Source organism: Diabrotica undecimpunctata, chromosome 9 (assembly GCF_040954645.1).
Source record: "Diabrotica undecimpunctata isolate CICGRU chromosome 9, icDiaUnde3, whole genome shotgun sequence".
Lineage (NCBI taxonomy): Eukaryota > Metazoa > Arthropoda > Insecta > Coleoptera > Chrysomelidae > Diabrotica > Diabrotica undecimpunctata.
In genome coordinates this window covers 34,422,386-34,438,847 of record NC_092811.1, presented here as the reverse complement: position 1 = coordinate 34,438,847, position 16,462 = coordinate 34,422,386, and the positions used below count along the sequence as shown (strand labels likewise).

General features: G+C 32.5%; 1 protein-coding gene across 2 annotated transcripts in view; it reads right to left on the bottom strand.

Moving 5' to 3' along the window:
• The window catches only part of LOC140449818 (dynein axonemal heavy chain 1-like), a 1,063,244-nt gene that overhangs the window by 1,006,815 nt on the left and 39,967 nt on the right, over nt 1-16,462 (bottom strand). For both annotated transcript variants that reach the window (XR_011951893.1, XM_072543176.1), the window contains exons 5-7: nt 13,676-13,808; nt 4,383-4,509; nt 802-1,016 (exon numbers count right to left, since the gene is read on the bottom strand). Coding sequence is in view for 1 of the 2 variants with exons in the window: in XM_072543176.1 (XP_072399277.1) it covers nt 802-1,016; nt 4,383-4,509; nt 13,676-13,808 (475 nt within the window). In the remaining variant the exon portion in view is untranslated. The remainder of the gene's footprint in view (nt 1-801; nt 1,017-4,382; nt 4,510-13,675; nt 13,809-16,462) is intronic.

Here is a 16,462-nt window from a genome sequence, read left to right as displayed (position 1 = left end):
TTCAGTGCCCCATGAATGGCTTATAGATATATTAAGAATATATAAAGGCAATGTTAATATAGTGACCTTTTTAAAGCATATAATGACTGAACTAACTTCCTGAGTTCGTCCGAAGTGTAAGACAGCTAAATCGCTCATATTTTAATAATAAAAATGTGTTTAAAATGTAAGGAATGGGCGGAATGGAAGGGAAGGTAAATAACAATTGGGTTAAAAACAAAGGTTAACAACATTAGCTAATATTGACTACAGGAAGAAATATCTGCAGATTTTGTAAGTTGTTTAAAAGAGTTTGTGAATGCTGAAAATATTTGGAATCTTTAAAAAATATATGGTTAAGATCTCCTTATTCTTGACATATAAGTCTGAATGGTAGATTTTGATTTTTGTAAGATGAGTAGGATATCAAGCGTGACCAAATCTCAATCTTATTAAAGTTTTGTTGTGAAGCTATTTTCTTGTGGCATTTTAATGCAATTACTATTTTTATTGGGAATAAGCCACAATTTAAACAGTTTTAAATAAGTTTATTTTTGACGTTTCAACTTCCACTTCCGAAATGGTTCTCTCTTTCTGCTTCTCTCTTTTGAACTGTATTTATTGTTTATTCCCAATAAAAACAGTAATCTTTTTCTCCATTTTACTATAAAGGAATTTAAGATACATGAATCTAATAATGAAATATTATAATATGTTAGAAGCTATGTAATTAGTGCTTAATTTCCATTAGGAATGTCTGTCCACCAATATATTATTTCTTGTAAATAGATTTCCCGAAATATAAGATAAAATACAACTCACAACGCTTGTAGCTAAATTCTGGATAGATTCGAATTCATCCAAAGAAACATATCTGGACCCATAGCTGGCAGTAAACAGGGACATTTGTGCTGTTTTGTGACATTCTGCATTCACGTACGACATAGCTCTATAAGTCTCTGGTAGAACGTAGATATTGTACCATCTAAAATAATCTCTGACATTTGGAAAATCCTTCATATTCGTATCAATATATTCTGTAAAAATAGTAATAATATTAACCAAAAATTCCAACTATAAGAGAGAAAAACAGTATAAAAAATACAGAAAACTAAAAAGAATTTTAACAACAATAAGAACCTTCAGAAAAACAGTATTATGGTAATCTATGCAATAAAAACTAAATGGTTTGGGTCTTTAGCAGGATTAATTCAAATTTAAATTCCACAACCTACTTTAATTACGATTTTTTTTGATAACTTGATATATAAAATCTCCCTTTTAGGATTATGTTATATTAAAAAACAGTAGTTTTAAACTACAAACTTTCAATAGTCTTCGTCTTTTCCTCAACTTTTACTTTTTTTGGAGTCGTTATTTCTTACCCTTCTTCGCCTTTTCCTTAACTTATATATCTTAGATCTATCCTTGGTCCTATATAGCTCCCGTTCCTACGTCTGATGTGACCAAACCATTGCAGTCTTTGTTCTTAAAGTATGTTTAAGGCTGTTTTCACCCCGGTTCATTCCCTAATCACGTCGTTTGTGATCGTGTCCATTCTAGTCTTACTCAACCGTAACATTTTGATTTCATCTAGCTTCATGTTCATTTCGTGAACCCACTTTACCGGCCACATTTTACCGCCCAACGCCAACGCAGGCCTCATCACGCTTTTGCATTTCCTTTCAATTCTTTCTAGATTTTTTGATCACAGAGTACCCCAATCGTTCGCTTCCAGTAAAACTAACCAGATAACTATATAAACAAAATGTATATAAAAAAAACGAAGAAGTGTAACATTGGTGACAGCGGTGGGATTAAAAAGATATTTAAACTATTGTTAATGATAAATACGTGGTAAATACAAGATCTTCTAAATTTAATAAAGAAATGGATATGTCTTGAAAACAAGAAGTGGAAGAATTGAAGGAGAAGCGTAGACAAGAAGAGAAAGAATTGATGGCCAAGCGCAAACAAGAAGAGGAAGAGATGAAAGGGAAGCGTATACAAGAAAAAGAAGAGAGGCGTAGAAAAGTAGAGATAGAAATCATGAGAAGTTATCCCAGATTCACGAAAATTTTCAGTTAGAGGTAATACAAACTACTAGTTGTTGCAGTTTCGCAACTTTATATAAATCTTGTTTGATATTCGCTCCGTGCGTGACTGACGCGACACCTACCGCCTTCATCTGACAGTTTTGGACCTACCAATTTTCAGGTTAAACATATGACATATGTTTAACATTATTAAATACATGCGAAATTGACAATTATTAATAATTAACTTTTTAATTATATTTTTTCAGTTTATGTACAAAATAAATGTAGTATTAAAAACTAGGTTTCTCAAAAATTATCATAATATATCTTTTTAACCCCAAACGAAAAAAAAGGGAAAAATCAAGTACTGGCAAATCAAGTTTTTCAGGTGAAAGAGCATATAATTAAAAACAGTAATAGTAAAAGTTATGATATAAAAGCTAAAGTCATCAGGCACTCTGCAGTTAGCTTGAAGCCTTATAAAATATCATTTAAGGTAAATTATTTAAATATTTCAATTGCATAAAAATGAGGTTACGTGATATTTCCTTTTTCATATTAATAGCACGGATCCATCTTTTTCTTTTCTCTAATTTATATGTAATCTTTGGGAACCTATAAAAACTACACTTACTATTTTTGCTATTATTAGCACAATTAAATACGCAACATGTATTTGCACACATTTTTGATACAATTTATGCGTAAAAACGTAGGTCCAATTTTGTCATATTTCGCCGCTACGCACGCTGGCATCGTTTCAAGGTACCCCTACCATGGTCACGCATGGAGCGAATATTAACAGATTTTTGTTACAATGCGATTTTGATACAAAGATGCCTGGACGTCAATCAAGATATATACGTATGTTTTATTGACTATATTAAAGCATTCGATAAAGTACGACATAAACAATTAACGAATGTCCTGAAATCAAAGAAGATTGACTACAACGACCTCAGGATCATATCAAATGTATACTACAAACAGCGAGCAAAAGTACTTGTTAACGAACAGCTGTCAGAAGAAATTGAAATAAGATGTGGAGTGAGACAGGGATGCGTATTGTCGCCAATTCTTTTTAATGCCTACTCCGAAGAGATACTGAAAAACGCTCTTGAGGGTGAAATAGCTGAAATAAAGGTAAATGGAGTTCCCATTAACAACATTAGATATGCGAACGACACTGTGATCTTAGCCGAAAATATTGAAGATCTTCAGAGACTGTTGACCAGAATAGCGGAGTATGGAAAAGAATATGGTCTAACAATGAATGTCAAGAAGACGAAATTTATGAGAATATCGAAAACTCAAAGAAATAACGAGAATCTTCTAATAAACGGAACAAGTAAACAAATATGCATATCTGGGAACAATGATTAACTCCACAAATGATTATACTCAGGAGATCAAAATCAGAATAGAAAATGCTAGAGCAAAGTTCAACAAAATGAGAAGAGTGCTATGTACAAAAGATTTAAAATTGGAACTAAGAGTTAGGTTGGCGAGGTACTATGTTTTTTCGACTTTATTTTATGGAATGGAATCTTGGACCTTAAATGCGACATCAGTGAAAAAACTAAAATCATTCGAGCTGAGGGTGTATAGAAGAATTCTAAAACTATCGTGGACAGAACACATCACAAACAAAGAGGTTCTGAGAAGGATGAATAAAGAAATAGAAGTTTTAAATATAATTAAAACAAGAAAATTGGAATATCTCGGACATATTACACGTGGAGAGAAAGACACCTTGCTCCAACTGATTATGCAGGGAAAGATCCAAGGAAAGAGAAGCATATGGAGGCGTAGAATGTCATGGCTGCACAACCTGAGAGAGTGGTACGGATGTACATCAAATGAACTTTTCAGAACAGCCGTCTCAAAAGTCCGAATAGCTATGATGATTGCCGACCTCCGCCGCGGAGATGGCACTTGAAGAAGAAGATAGACCTGGCACCGATAAAATCTAAATGTAGCAGTGGCTTCCTTAAACGCAAAATGTTTAACTTATATCTACCAAACTCTGTTTTAGACACATAGTTTAGCTGCATTATCATGTAGATAGGTAAGCTTGTGACTGTGTTTGTGTCGTAAATGGGTTAATAAATAATTTACGTAAACAATTATTTTATAACAAGGGAATTATAAAAATTCCTTGTTCCCGATATGGAAGAGGCACATGCATACGCCACACTCTCCTTCAACACGAAATTGGATACTAATTATAAAAGGTAAAACACGGAGAATTTACACAGAAGACTTGCAAGAAACTATCCAGTTATGTCCATAAAGAAAACCAGAAAAAAAAATAATTTTCCAAAGTTTTCATAAGAGTAAAATTCTTAATGTCTGCATACTTACGGGCTACTTTTTCTTTTTCTTTCTCAGGAACCCACAGATTTTTAATATCATGTTGCTCTTTGAAGTTCTTTTCAAATTCTAAACCACCTATTGTTCTCTTGTGATATAGTTCTACATTGGATAATAACTGTAAAAACAAATATTTAAATTAAATATGTAATATATATATATATATATATATATATATATATATATATATATATATATATATATATATATATATATATATAAGTACAAAGTAATGGCATGTCTCGCAAAACAGAAAACCAAAAATGGTATATCGATGGAAGGCAACCGTATATACGTATTTCTGACTATTGGTCGTCTTCAGTACGGTGCAGCCAAGTTAGAAAAGGAGCATATTAACTTAGGAAAGGATTACTACAGAAGCAATGCAACCAATTTGTGGCATTAGAGTTAGAAGACCCTGATGGTTTCCAGGGCAACAACTAACACCAACCACGGAGGAAGCTACAGCTACCTGGGGAAAGGAATGCCAAACGTTGAAACGTTTAAAACAAATGGAAAAGGATAATGCGAGTGAATAATAAAAGTAAAAAGTAATGGCATGTCTCGCAAAACAGAAAACCAAAAATGGTATATCGATGGAAGGCAACCGTATATACGTATTTCTGACTATTGGTCGTCTTCAGTACGGTGCAGCCAAGTTAGATTGTCCTTTTCCATTTGTTTTAAACGTTTCAACGTTTCGCATTCCTTTCCCCAGGTAGCTGTAGCTTCCTCCGTGGTATCACCGTACTGAAGACGACCAATAGTCAAAAATACGTACATACGGTTGCCTTCCATCGATATACCATTTTTGGTTTTCAGTTTTGCGAGACATGCCATTACTTTTTACTTTTATTATTCACTCGCATTATCATTTTCCATTATATATATATATATATATATATATATATATATATATATATATATATATATATATATATATATATATAAATAAGTTCGAATTATCGGGTAATGTGGTCTGTATAAAATGAAAATCTTTCATTTTTCTAAATTACTCAATATTTCGCTATTTATTTAACAGCTTCTTCAGGAGCAAACTAAAACAATTTGAACATTACAAAAAATGGCGTACAAATACATTTTAAAACACTTACAGAATTTAAAAGATTTCGCAAATAAAAAATGACATTGAAGTATTTGAAATATTGAATGTCAAGATTAAATTGTCTTAAGCACGTTCGTTACAGCTATACGATAAAAAATTAAAATTATTTCAAATGTAAAAATAAAAATAACAATAAAAGAAAAGTCAGAAGAATAATATTTCTTTGATGAATTATTAAGGTTAGTTGTTATTAAGATGAATGTTGGCTATTTTGAATACTTATAAATTTTGTTCAATATGTTACAATATATGTTACTTAACTGTCCAGTGTCCGTTTTATAATTTAAAGTATTTTTATTTTTGTTAATGTAATACATCTCAAGAAATAATCTACTTTTGTAGTTATCAGTCTGTGCCAAAATGTGAGCTTTGTTATAGTCTAGCATATGACCAGTGTTTTCATAGTGCTCAACCACTGCACAAGTATTTTTTCTCAAGCAGCAATCACTTTTATGTTGTGTGATGCGTTGTTTTAGCCATTGTGATGTTTGACCAATATAGCTATTTTGACATCCTAAACACGGTATTTCATAAACGACATTACTTTTATATAAGGTTGGTACTGGGTCTTTGATTTTTTAAAATAGTTGTTTGCTGTTCATGGTATTATATTTAGCTATACTAATATTAGGAACATTTTTGAATATGGATATGACAGAATGAGTTAGACCATTAATAAAGGGAAGTTTTTTATATTTGATTGATTTGTTGTTAGAATCATGGACGGGACCATCATAGAAATTAGTGCTGTAAATCAGTTTTTTTTAAATTTGTTTAGGATATCCGTTGTTACGAAAAATTTTGTATATTATGTCCAGATTTTTTTGTAAAAAGTTTTCATCAAAAATGGACATTATCCTGTTTTTCATACCTAGTACGGTATTATATTTTTGACGGGTGGTATGGTTTGAATAGTAATTTATATACCTGCCTGATGCTGTCGGCTTTTGGTACCAATCCAATGTCAAAATATTGTCATTTGTTCTTATTACTTTTGTGTCTAAAAATGGTATACTAAAATCTGTCTCAGTTTCAATTGTAAACTGAAGATTGTGACGTTTATTAAATGAATTAAAAATGTTTAGTGTGGTATTGATGTGATAAGATGGAACTGCACATATGATGTCATCGACATATTTATATATAAACGGTAATTCAAAAGGTAATTGTGTAATCACATTATCTAAGAGATGATCAGTGACAATAGTTGCAAGGATTGGACTAATCGGGGAACCCATCGGTGTTCCAAAAATTTGAGAATAAAATTTACCATTGAAACTAAAGTAAGTGTTGTTAAAAATGAACCTAAGAATTTGTAGAAAATTGTCTTTTGATAATGTCGTGTAGTCTTTTATAAGGTTCCAATTTGATTCTATAATGTCCGTGACCATATTTAGTGGAATGTTTGTAAATAGCGAGACCACATCTAAAGAAATTAAAACATAATCATTTGGTAACTGCATTCCCCTACCAGCATTGACAAAGGTAAATGTGTCCTTAGAATTATAATTATTGTGATATTCAAAAATATAAATATTTTTTTACAAAAAAATCTGGACATAATATACAAAATTTTTCGTAACAACGGATATCCTAAACAAATTTAAAAAAAACTGATTTACAGCACTAATTTCTATGATGGTCCCGTCCATGATTCTAACAACAAATCAATCAAATATAAAAAACAATATCAAAAATATATGTAAAATTGAGAAGATTAACACAATTATACCATTTAGAAAACAAAAAGTTTTAAACATTAATGGTGACTTAATATGGTTCACTGATGGATCTAAAACTGTCCATAGTACCGAATCGGAAGTCTTTGGATAAACATGTAATTATAACAAATCGTGCAGCCTAGGTCAATCTACAACTACATTCCATATTGAAGTTTTTGCTTTAGTGACCTGCATTAATGAAATCCTGAATAAAGACGCCAAAGCATAGAGAATTAACATTTATATAGATAATTATTACTCTATTCTCACCAAATCAAAATTAGAAGTACAAAGATCTTATCAACAACCTTACAAAAGACTATAAAGTGTCATTTAAATATAGTAGTATTAAATGAACAAGATCTTACAATTAAATATTAGTCGAAGAAAAATTTTCCACTACTGCCCATCGCACTTTAATCTAATTAAGATATCCTCAGTGATTTATATTATCCCAGCTCAACTTTGTCAAATATTTAAGATTAAAATTCATTGTTTCTGAATATAAAGATTGTAAAACCTTCATATAGCGATAATTTTCACATTAATATTAACATGTACTCAATACTTGCAAGCTTCAAAGGATCTGTGGCAATATATACCGATGCTTCGAAGTCCAAGGATGGTGGGGGATGTGCTTTTTATATTCCCTCCAAGAGTATTAATTATTCCTACAAACTGGATAACATATGTTGTATATTTATTGCTGAAACTATTGCAATCTACGAAGCTTTGACAATTTTAACACACTCTACAATTGATTTTACAATAATTATATCGGACTCTCTGTCTCTTTTAAATTTCTTGGTTTTAGCTAAGTACCCAAGTAACTCTTCCAATTATATATACAAATAGAAAACGGATTTTAGAACTGCAAAAAGTTAACAAAAACATTAATTTTGTATGAGTATTTTGTCTGTGAGTTTTTGTGATACAGTCGTTTATATTAAAATGAAATATCTCAAAATTTGAAGCGAATGTTGGTCACAACACACTTATACCAACTCTTCTAGATACTGTAGTATACAAAATCAAATACCGAATAGAACGTGGTTTCAGCCATATAGCCATATTCAAGAAAATATATCACAACTGTAACACGTCTTCAATTTGGCCACGCCTGTTATCCTACACATCTACATCAAATTTATGTTCTCGAAAATGATAATTTTCAAAATTGTGACAAAAAAGGTGATTTAGGTCATATTTTTTTCGAATGCCAAAAATATAAGGATGACGCATATCACTTTATTCAACAATTATATGATCTTAATATACAGGTCCCGTTTAATATCCTTAGTCTCTTAGCTAATGGAAATGAGAGAATTTATAATGCATTAGTAAAATTTCTGTCAAGTACCAAAATAGTCTTATAGTGTAAGCTAACAAAATTTATACAGGGTGAGTCATAACTATTGGGACATAGACTAAGGACAGGTTATTTGGACCAAAATATGGCTATTGGGCCAAATATGCCTTAATAAAATGTTGCTGAGAAAAAAGATACAGGGTGTTAAAGTTAATTTTTTTTTTTTTCGTTTTTTGCTAATAGTTTCCCTGTATATTTATAAATTGCTATCAAAAATTGGCACAGAGGCATAATCTTAGACAAGAAATAGTATTTTATTTACAATTTTAAGTTTTGTCATAGAGGGCGCCACGTGGATCATTCCTAATGATCAAATTAAATCTAAACTTTTTCTGATGAAACTTTTTAGTAATTTTTATTAGAAAATATGACGTAAACATAATTTTTACGTAAAATTGGTACTCTTGTTTAAACATGATAATTTCAACCGTTTTCGATAAAAACGCAGTCGAACTGCTTAGAGTCTTAAAAAGGATTTCAAATATTATTTCATTTATGAAAAGTATGCTTTGGACTGTCAGATAATTGTTGTTGGTAAATGTCATTTGTTCAGAGTAAATTATTTTTGATGTGACAGTGTAGTGTAATGTTGCATTTTTTAAAAGTAATCATTACTTTTTTTGATTGAAATTCCTCGTCACAATCATTTTACTAATGAAGAAATGCGAGATATGATTTGCGTATACGCGCAAGAAAATTTTTGCGGTCGTTCGGCAGCCAGCAGGTATGGCATGTTATACGCAAACAGAATGCAAACAAATCACAAAACTTTTGCAAGATTATATCGTAGTTTAGGTGAAACTGGGTCCTTATCACTTCACTCTTGTTCAAAATTTACTTCCAACAGATCTTCCACGACGGTTACAGTTTTGCCAACGTATTCTGAATAAACATCGCAATTACAGACACTTTATTAAGAATATTATGTTCACCGACGAAGCAACTTTTATCAGACGAGAGTTTTTAATTGGCGAAATAAATCATTATTGGGAAGAAGAAAACCCGCATGCTATTAAAGCTAGACATTTTCAGCATGAGTTTGAATTGGATATTTGGTGTGGCATGATAGGCGACCAACTACTAGGGCCTTATGTTCTTCCTCCGAATTTAAATGGAGATTCTTATTTATTCTTTGGAAAATACTCTTAGTGATATTTTAGATGATCTGTCACTGGATGTAAGAAGAAAAATGTGGTTTATGCAGGATGGAGCGCCACCTCATTTTTCATTAGCTGTTAGAAATCATCTTAAAGACGTATTTCTTTAACGATGGATTGGCAGAGGCAGTGATTTTCAATGGCCACCAAGAAGTCCTGAGTACAACCCGCTAGATTTTTATTTTTGGGGACATATGAAGTTCTTAGTTTATGCCAATGAAATTAATACACGAGACGAACTTTGGAGATACATTCAAAATGCAGCTAATCTTATAAGGGGACAGAGTAATATTTTTTTTAACGTCCGAAAATCCTTTATAAAAAGAATTAGAAAAGGCATAGAAATCGGTAGAACATTTTGTTTGAGTTTTTGTGAGTTCTGTTAAGTTAAAGGGTGTTTAGTTTTGATTTATCGTCAAAACGGAAACCTTACGTTAGTTGCAACTTTGTTTATTAGTTTGGTATTTGATAGTGGAATTGTAAATAAAATACTATTTCTTGTCTAAGATTATGCCTCTGTGCCAAGTTTGATAGCAATTTATAAATATACAGGGAAACTATTAGCAAAAAACGAAAAACAAAAAATTAACTTTAACACCCTATATCTTTTTTCTCAGCAACATTTTATTAAGGCATATTTGGCCCAATAGCCATATTTTGGTCCAAATAACCTGTCCTTAGTCTATGTCCCAATAGTTATGACTCATCCTGAATATTATATACAGGGTGATCCTTAAGTAATTGTACAAAAAGAAACAGTAGATTCTACACTTTAAAATATTACGATTTACGCCAAATTGCTTTAATAAAAAGAAAGATACATGGTGTTAAAGTGCAAATTGAAAATTTTATCTATCGCTATAACTTTCATGTTTGTAAACATTTATGTATAAAAATTCACAACTGGGTACTTTTAGATATGAGAAATTATAATTTGATGTACACTTTAATGTAGCTAATAGAGGGCGCCACATATGCCGCATATGTTGCATAGATTTGCCCTTAACTTTTTTGCTCTTTAAGTTACCTGTATTTGTGACAAAAAATATTAAAGACACATTATTTTAACAAAAATAAGGTATACCTGTTAATAACTTTAAAACTCAACAGTTTTCGAGATAATCGCATTTTATAAATCAGCTGCATAATTATGATTTAAGGCAATTACTCCAGGCAAGGAAGGAAAATTAGACAAAAACATTAATACTTCTGAATTTTGGTATAAAATACCTTAAACTAAAGTTAATAGTTAACGAAATATTAAATAAAATAAATATATCAGCAGGATAATTAATAATAGGATTTGACAAAATAACAGAATAATAGAATTTGACATCAAACATTTTTCGTTTTATGTTAAATTAAAGTCATAATCAAAACATTTTATTTACAAACCAAATTAAGAAATAGTTAAACTAAATAACATAACTGTTTGTCAAAGTAAGTGTTTGATATGTCCACCATTTTATTTAATTTATTTGTCTATATTTTCCATAAAATATCCTCTCATATTAAATAGCATCATTGGTTCTAAAGAAACTGCTGCAGTATTTATTTCTTCCCATAGTTGGTTGCAATTATTTATGGGATTCTTATAGACACGTTGTTTTAATGCGGCTCATATACTCAATGTATGAATATTTTCTTTTGGATACATATCCAAATCTTATGGTATATTATGGAACTACATCTTATTTGTCGCAGAGGTTAAATAATGTATTAAACTGTGATGTATCTCGTCCATTGGTTTTGGTTACTTATATACACACGGAATAACCTATCGATGAAATTACTTATTTATATGATTATGTTACAGCTTACGAGTAACTATAATTACATCTCGAACAAATGGACTATTATTATTTACTAACCAACTAATATTATACTAAACTAAATTGCCCGTGTGTTTACTATATTTATAAAAATATCGGTTATTAGGCCAACGATGATGTTTTTGTAAAAATGCTGAGTCTTTAAGACTAAATTTGTAGCAAAAGTATTATGAAACAAGACACATATGTGTTATTCAATACCTGTGCTGTAGTTTCTATTATTTGTCCTAATAAAAATGGGTGAACAATTTACCTAATGAATAATAAATATTCTTTTCGGATTTTTTATGAATTAAATAATTATATCAATATCTCACCACATTGCCAAGTAATATGACTACCACGACCAATCCAACGTTTAGAAAAGTTGTATTTGAGTATGTTCCAACTGCCTTCTCTCTAGAATGTGGTGGTGTACCATTTTGCATAAACCACATATTTTGGGTTTTCAGCATTTTACAATAGAGAAAAACTAATACAACGTCAGTATAGAAACTTAAGAAGTGATAGAAAAGGAAAATTGTAAACATGATGACGGCCAACGTCTGAATACGGACACGGCACCTAAAGAAGAAGATGTATAACAAAGCATTTTGTGATGTTACATTATCATCTTTGAGTTGTTTTAATAAGAATAAACTATGAATTATGCTTATCTAGAGGTATTCAGTGCTTTACCGCACAAATATCAAACTAAGAATTATTATGCAGCTGACTTATAAAATGCGATTATCTCGAAAATGGTTGAATTTTGAGGTTACTAACAAGTATAACTTTTCTTTGTAAAAATAATGTATCTTTAATATTTTTTTACACAAATAGAGCTATCTTAAAGAACAAAAAAGTTAAGGGCAAATTTATGCCACACATGTGGCATATGTGGCGCCCTCTATTAGTTACATTAAAGTATGTATAAAATTATAATTTATCCTACTCGAAAGCATCCAATTGTAAATTTTTGTCCAAAAACATTTACAAACGTAAAAGTTATAGTGAAAAATAAAATTTTAAATTTCCACTTTAACACCCTGTATCTTCCTTAATATTAACATTTTATTAAAGCAAGTTGGCTCAAATCGTAATATTTTAAAGTGTAGAATCTACGGTTTCTGTTTGTACAATTACTTAAGGACCACCCTGTATATACAGCAAAGCAAGTGTCGGATTGAGTATATAGCTGCTCAAGAGTTTGCTGTGGAACTCTGAGAACCTCATTATCTTGCTTGTATATAAAAAAGTTTTCCAATATCATTACTGTTTTTTGAACACAGTGGTGATATTGGAAATTAGCTATATTTAACTTGTATCTTATTTTAATTTTAGTACTTAAATCATATTCCACGTTTCGTTATTGATATTTTATGGACTTTACGGACGGTCATTAAATTGTTATGTTTGAGGTATTAGTCACGTTGTAACTGGCTGATTGACACCTAGTCTATGCCAATAAAAAAACCTGGATATTCAAAAAAATGAAGACGGACAAGATTCGAAAAACGTAGCGAGCCATGGAATGACAGATGCTTGATATCTCACTCATGGATCGACAAGCAAACTAAGCAATCCGAAACAAAACAAAAGTAAGGGACGCCGCGAGCAGATAAATTAAAGCGGTAATGAGCTAGACACTACGAACGTCTCGAAGATGGAAGATGGAACAAAGAAGGTGGAAACTGCAGACCGTGCGAAGCGAAGAGACCAAGAGGAAGACCTCAGATGCGCTGGAGCGACAATATCAAAAGAGTCGCAGAACTAATGTGGAAACACCCTACTCACTACAGGGATGAATGACGAGAAAGGAGAGAAGCATTTATTCGACAATTAGAATATAGAAAGATAAAAATAGAGAAAGAGATTTAAATAAAATCGAGGACGAAATTTAGTAGACAACATAAATTCTACAAAAAATAGTTTCAGAACCGTATTAGGCCTATATTTATTTCCAATAATTGTAATTATATTAATTAATTTGACAGTTCAATTAATATATGTATTGAAAATCCTTTCATTTTGTTGTAGCCTTTTTTTATCTCTTTGCGTATTCTCGAAAAAGACAGCATAATGAACAGTTTTACTCACCGTTTGAAAATTCTCTGTATTGCTTATTTTCTTACCCATCCCTCTGCATGCTAAATGAACAATTTTTTTCAATGAAGCTTCATCAAAGCCATCTACACCTTCCAAAGATATGCAGTCGAGAAAAAACTCATACCTTAAAATAGTTATTGTAATAAGTAAATATAATATTGATTTGACTTACTGGGTTAATCGAAAGGTTTATCCTAACTTTGAAACATTCTGTGGAACAATTTCGTTTCGTAAAACCGTGTTGTTTTTCGGTTGCAACCATGTCTTTTAAGTTTATATGTTTTTTGTTTCATGTGAAAATATGGAATGCTTCATTTTTAGGAGAGAAATGACTTTGCCACCCACAATTTACGACTTTTCCTATTAGTACCATTATCTTTTGTATTAATTTGTAATAAGACGATGGGGGCTTTGGTGACTGATATCGAAGTAATGTCATATCGACATCCCAGAAGTACTGTATTTAAACAATGATTAAAAGCAACGACATGATTTTAGTTTTAATGAACAATGATAATAACAAAACACAAAAAACAACTTTAATGTAACTTAACCTAAGTACGCAAATAACAAAGAAAAACTACTAAAAAATAAATACTTTGTATTGCCTCCCTCAGCCTCTATAACTGCCTGTGCCACGTCGGCCCATGCTGTCTACGAGGTTGCAAATATCATCTTGCTGGATGTTTTGCCATTCCTATTACAGAGCCAAGCGAAGTTCGTTCATTGAGGCGAGGCTGGTGCGACTTCGAGACCTCTAATATTGCTACCAAGCATGTCCCAAACGTGCTCTATTGGGTTCAGATCTGGCGAACACGCTGGCCAGTTCATTTTATTAATACCAATGATACCAACCGAGAAAATGGTACTACATCTTCTTCTTCTTTAAGTGCCGTCGTTATCAATGGAGGTTAGCGGTTATGGTGGCAAACGTTTGTCTATCTTCAGCTGTTCTTAAGAGTTCCTCAAATCCAAGTCCTGTCCAGTTTCTGATATTACGTAACCAGGACAATTTTTTTCTTCCAATTCCTCGCTTTCCTTCTATTTTGCCTTTTATTATCAACTGAGGGATGTAGTATTTCTCGTTGCGCAACAAATGCCCTAAATAACTGGTTTTTCTTCTTTTGACTGTTCTCAATAGTTCTTTTTCTAAATTGAGTCTCGCTAGTACTTCTTCATTTGTTTTTCGTGCTGTCCAAGGAATTTTTAAAATTCTACGGTACACCCACATTTCAAATGCCTCGATTCTATTCAGGCTCTTTATTTTTAAAGTCCATGTTTCGACTCCGTATAGAAGAACAGACCAGATAAACTACTACATGATTCGCTAAAATTTTCTCAATATACTAGTGTGCAGTCAACGAACCCACTGAAAGAGCACTCCACAAATCTCTCTCCAGTTCGACGCCATACTCGTTCTCTCCCATCTGATGAGTGAAGACAGTATCTCGACTCATCCGTAAAAAGAACATTACGCCATTGTGATAAATTCCAATGTAAATGCTACCTGGAAAATTGTGGTCTAGCCACTCTGTGCCGTGGAAGTAATTTGGGCCCAGCTGCTGGTCTGCAACTTTGCAAACCAAATTCATGTAATCTTTGACGAACTGTAAATACACTTACATTATTGCCTCGAACTTCTTGAAGCTGATTTCTTGTTTGCACCGCTGTTAAATAACGATCCCGCAAATCTTTGAAAAGATTTGAAAGATTCAAGGAAGAAGATCTGTTGGCCGAAGGCAGAACTCATGGTTGAAGAATCTACGTGATTGGTATCAATGCAGATCGATTGATTTGTTTAGAGCTCTCTCTCTCTTGTCGTTTCCTCATTGCTGAGGATCGTGATTTCCTACAATGCGGGCTGTCAATTCTCTCCATCTCTTGCGATTTTGGGCTGCTCTCATGGACTCGGAAAACGTCTCTCCAGTGGCTTTCTGTACTTGATCTGACCATCGGATAGGTGAGCGTCCTCTGCCTCTACGTCCTTCTACGTTTCCGCACACAATTAGTCTTTCTAAGTTGTCATTGTCTCTTCTCGCAATGTGGCCAAAAAACTTTAAAACATTTGCAAGACACTGAGAGGAGAGTCTGGTCTGAATGTTTAGCTCTTCGAGAATCGACTGATTGGATCTGTGTTCCGTCCACGAGACGCGTAGCATTCGTCTCCAGCACCACATTTCGAATGCGTCAATCCTTTTCCTATCCTCTGATTTTATTGTCCATGTTTCGGCACCGTAACTGAAGATTGGAAAAATGAGTGTCCGTACCAGTCTCATTTTGAGTTTTTTGGATAAAGAGCGGTCCTTCCATATTTTTGACAGTCCACTCATCGCGTTCTTGGCCATCCCTATTCTTCTGCGAATTTCCGTATGGGAGGAGGCTGCATTGCTTAAGGAAGATCCTAGATACGTGAACTCGTCTACTTTCTCGAATTGATTTAGGGCGCCTGTTGTTTGGAGGATATTCGCGTGGTCCAGAATAGTGTTTGCGTGTTTAGAGCAACAAGTTCAAAAATAAAAATAGCCATTATGATTGCCAACCTCCGTAGGGAGACGGCACTCTAAGAAGAGAAGAAGAAGAAAGCTTTGACTCGTATAAAACGATCATCTAAAGTGGTAGTTTTGCGCTTTCTGCCACTTCAGGCTTTACGCTTGTTTGTTCCAGTTCGTATAAAATGTTCCACTACCCTTTGGATGGTAGAGCGATGAGTGTGTATTACTCTAGCCACATATTCATAATTTCGCCCATCATCAACCAAAGCAACGGCTTTCGTATCAT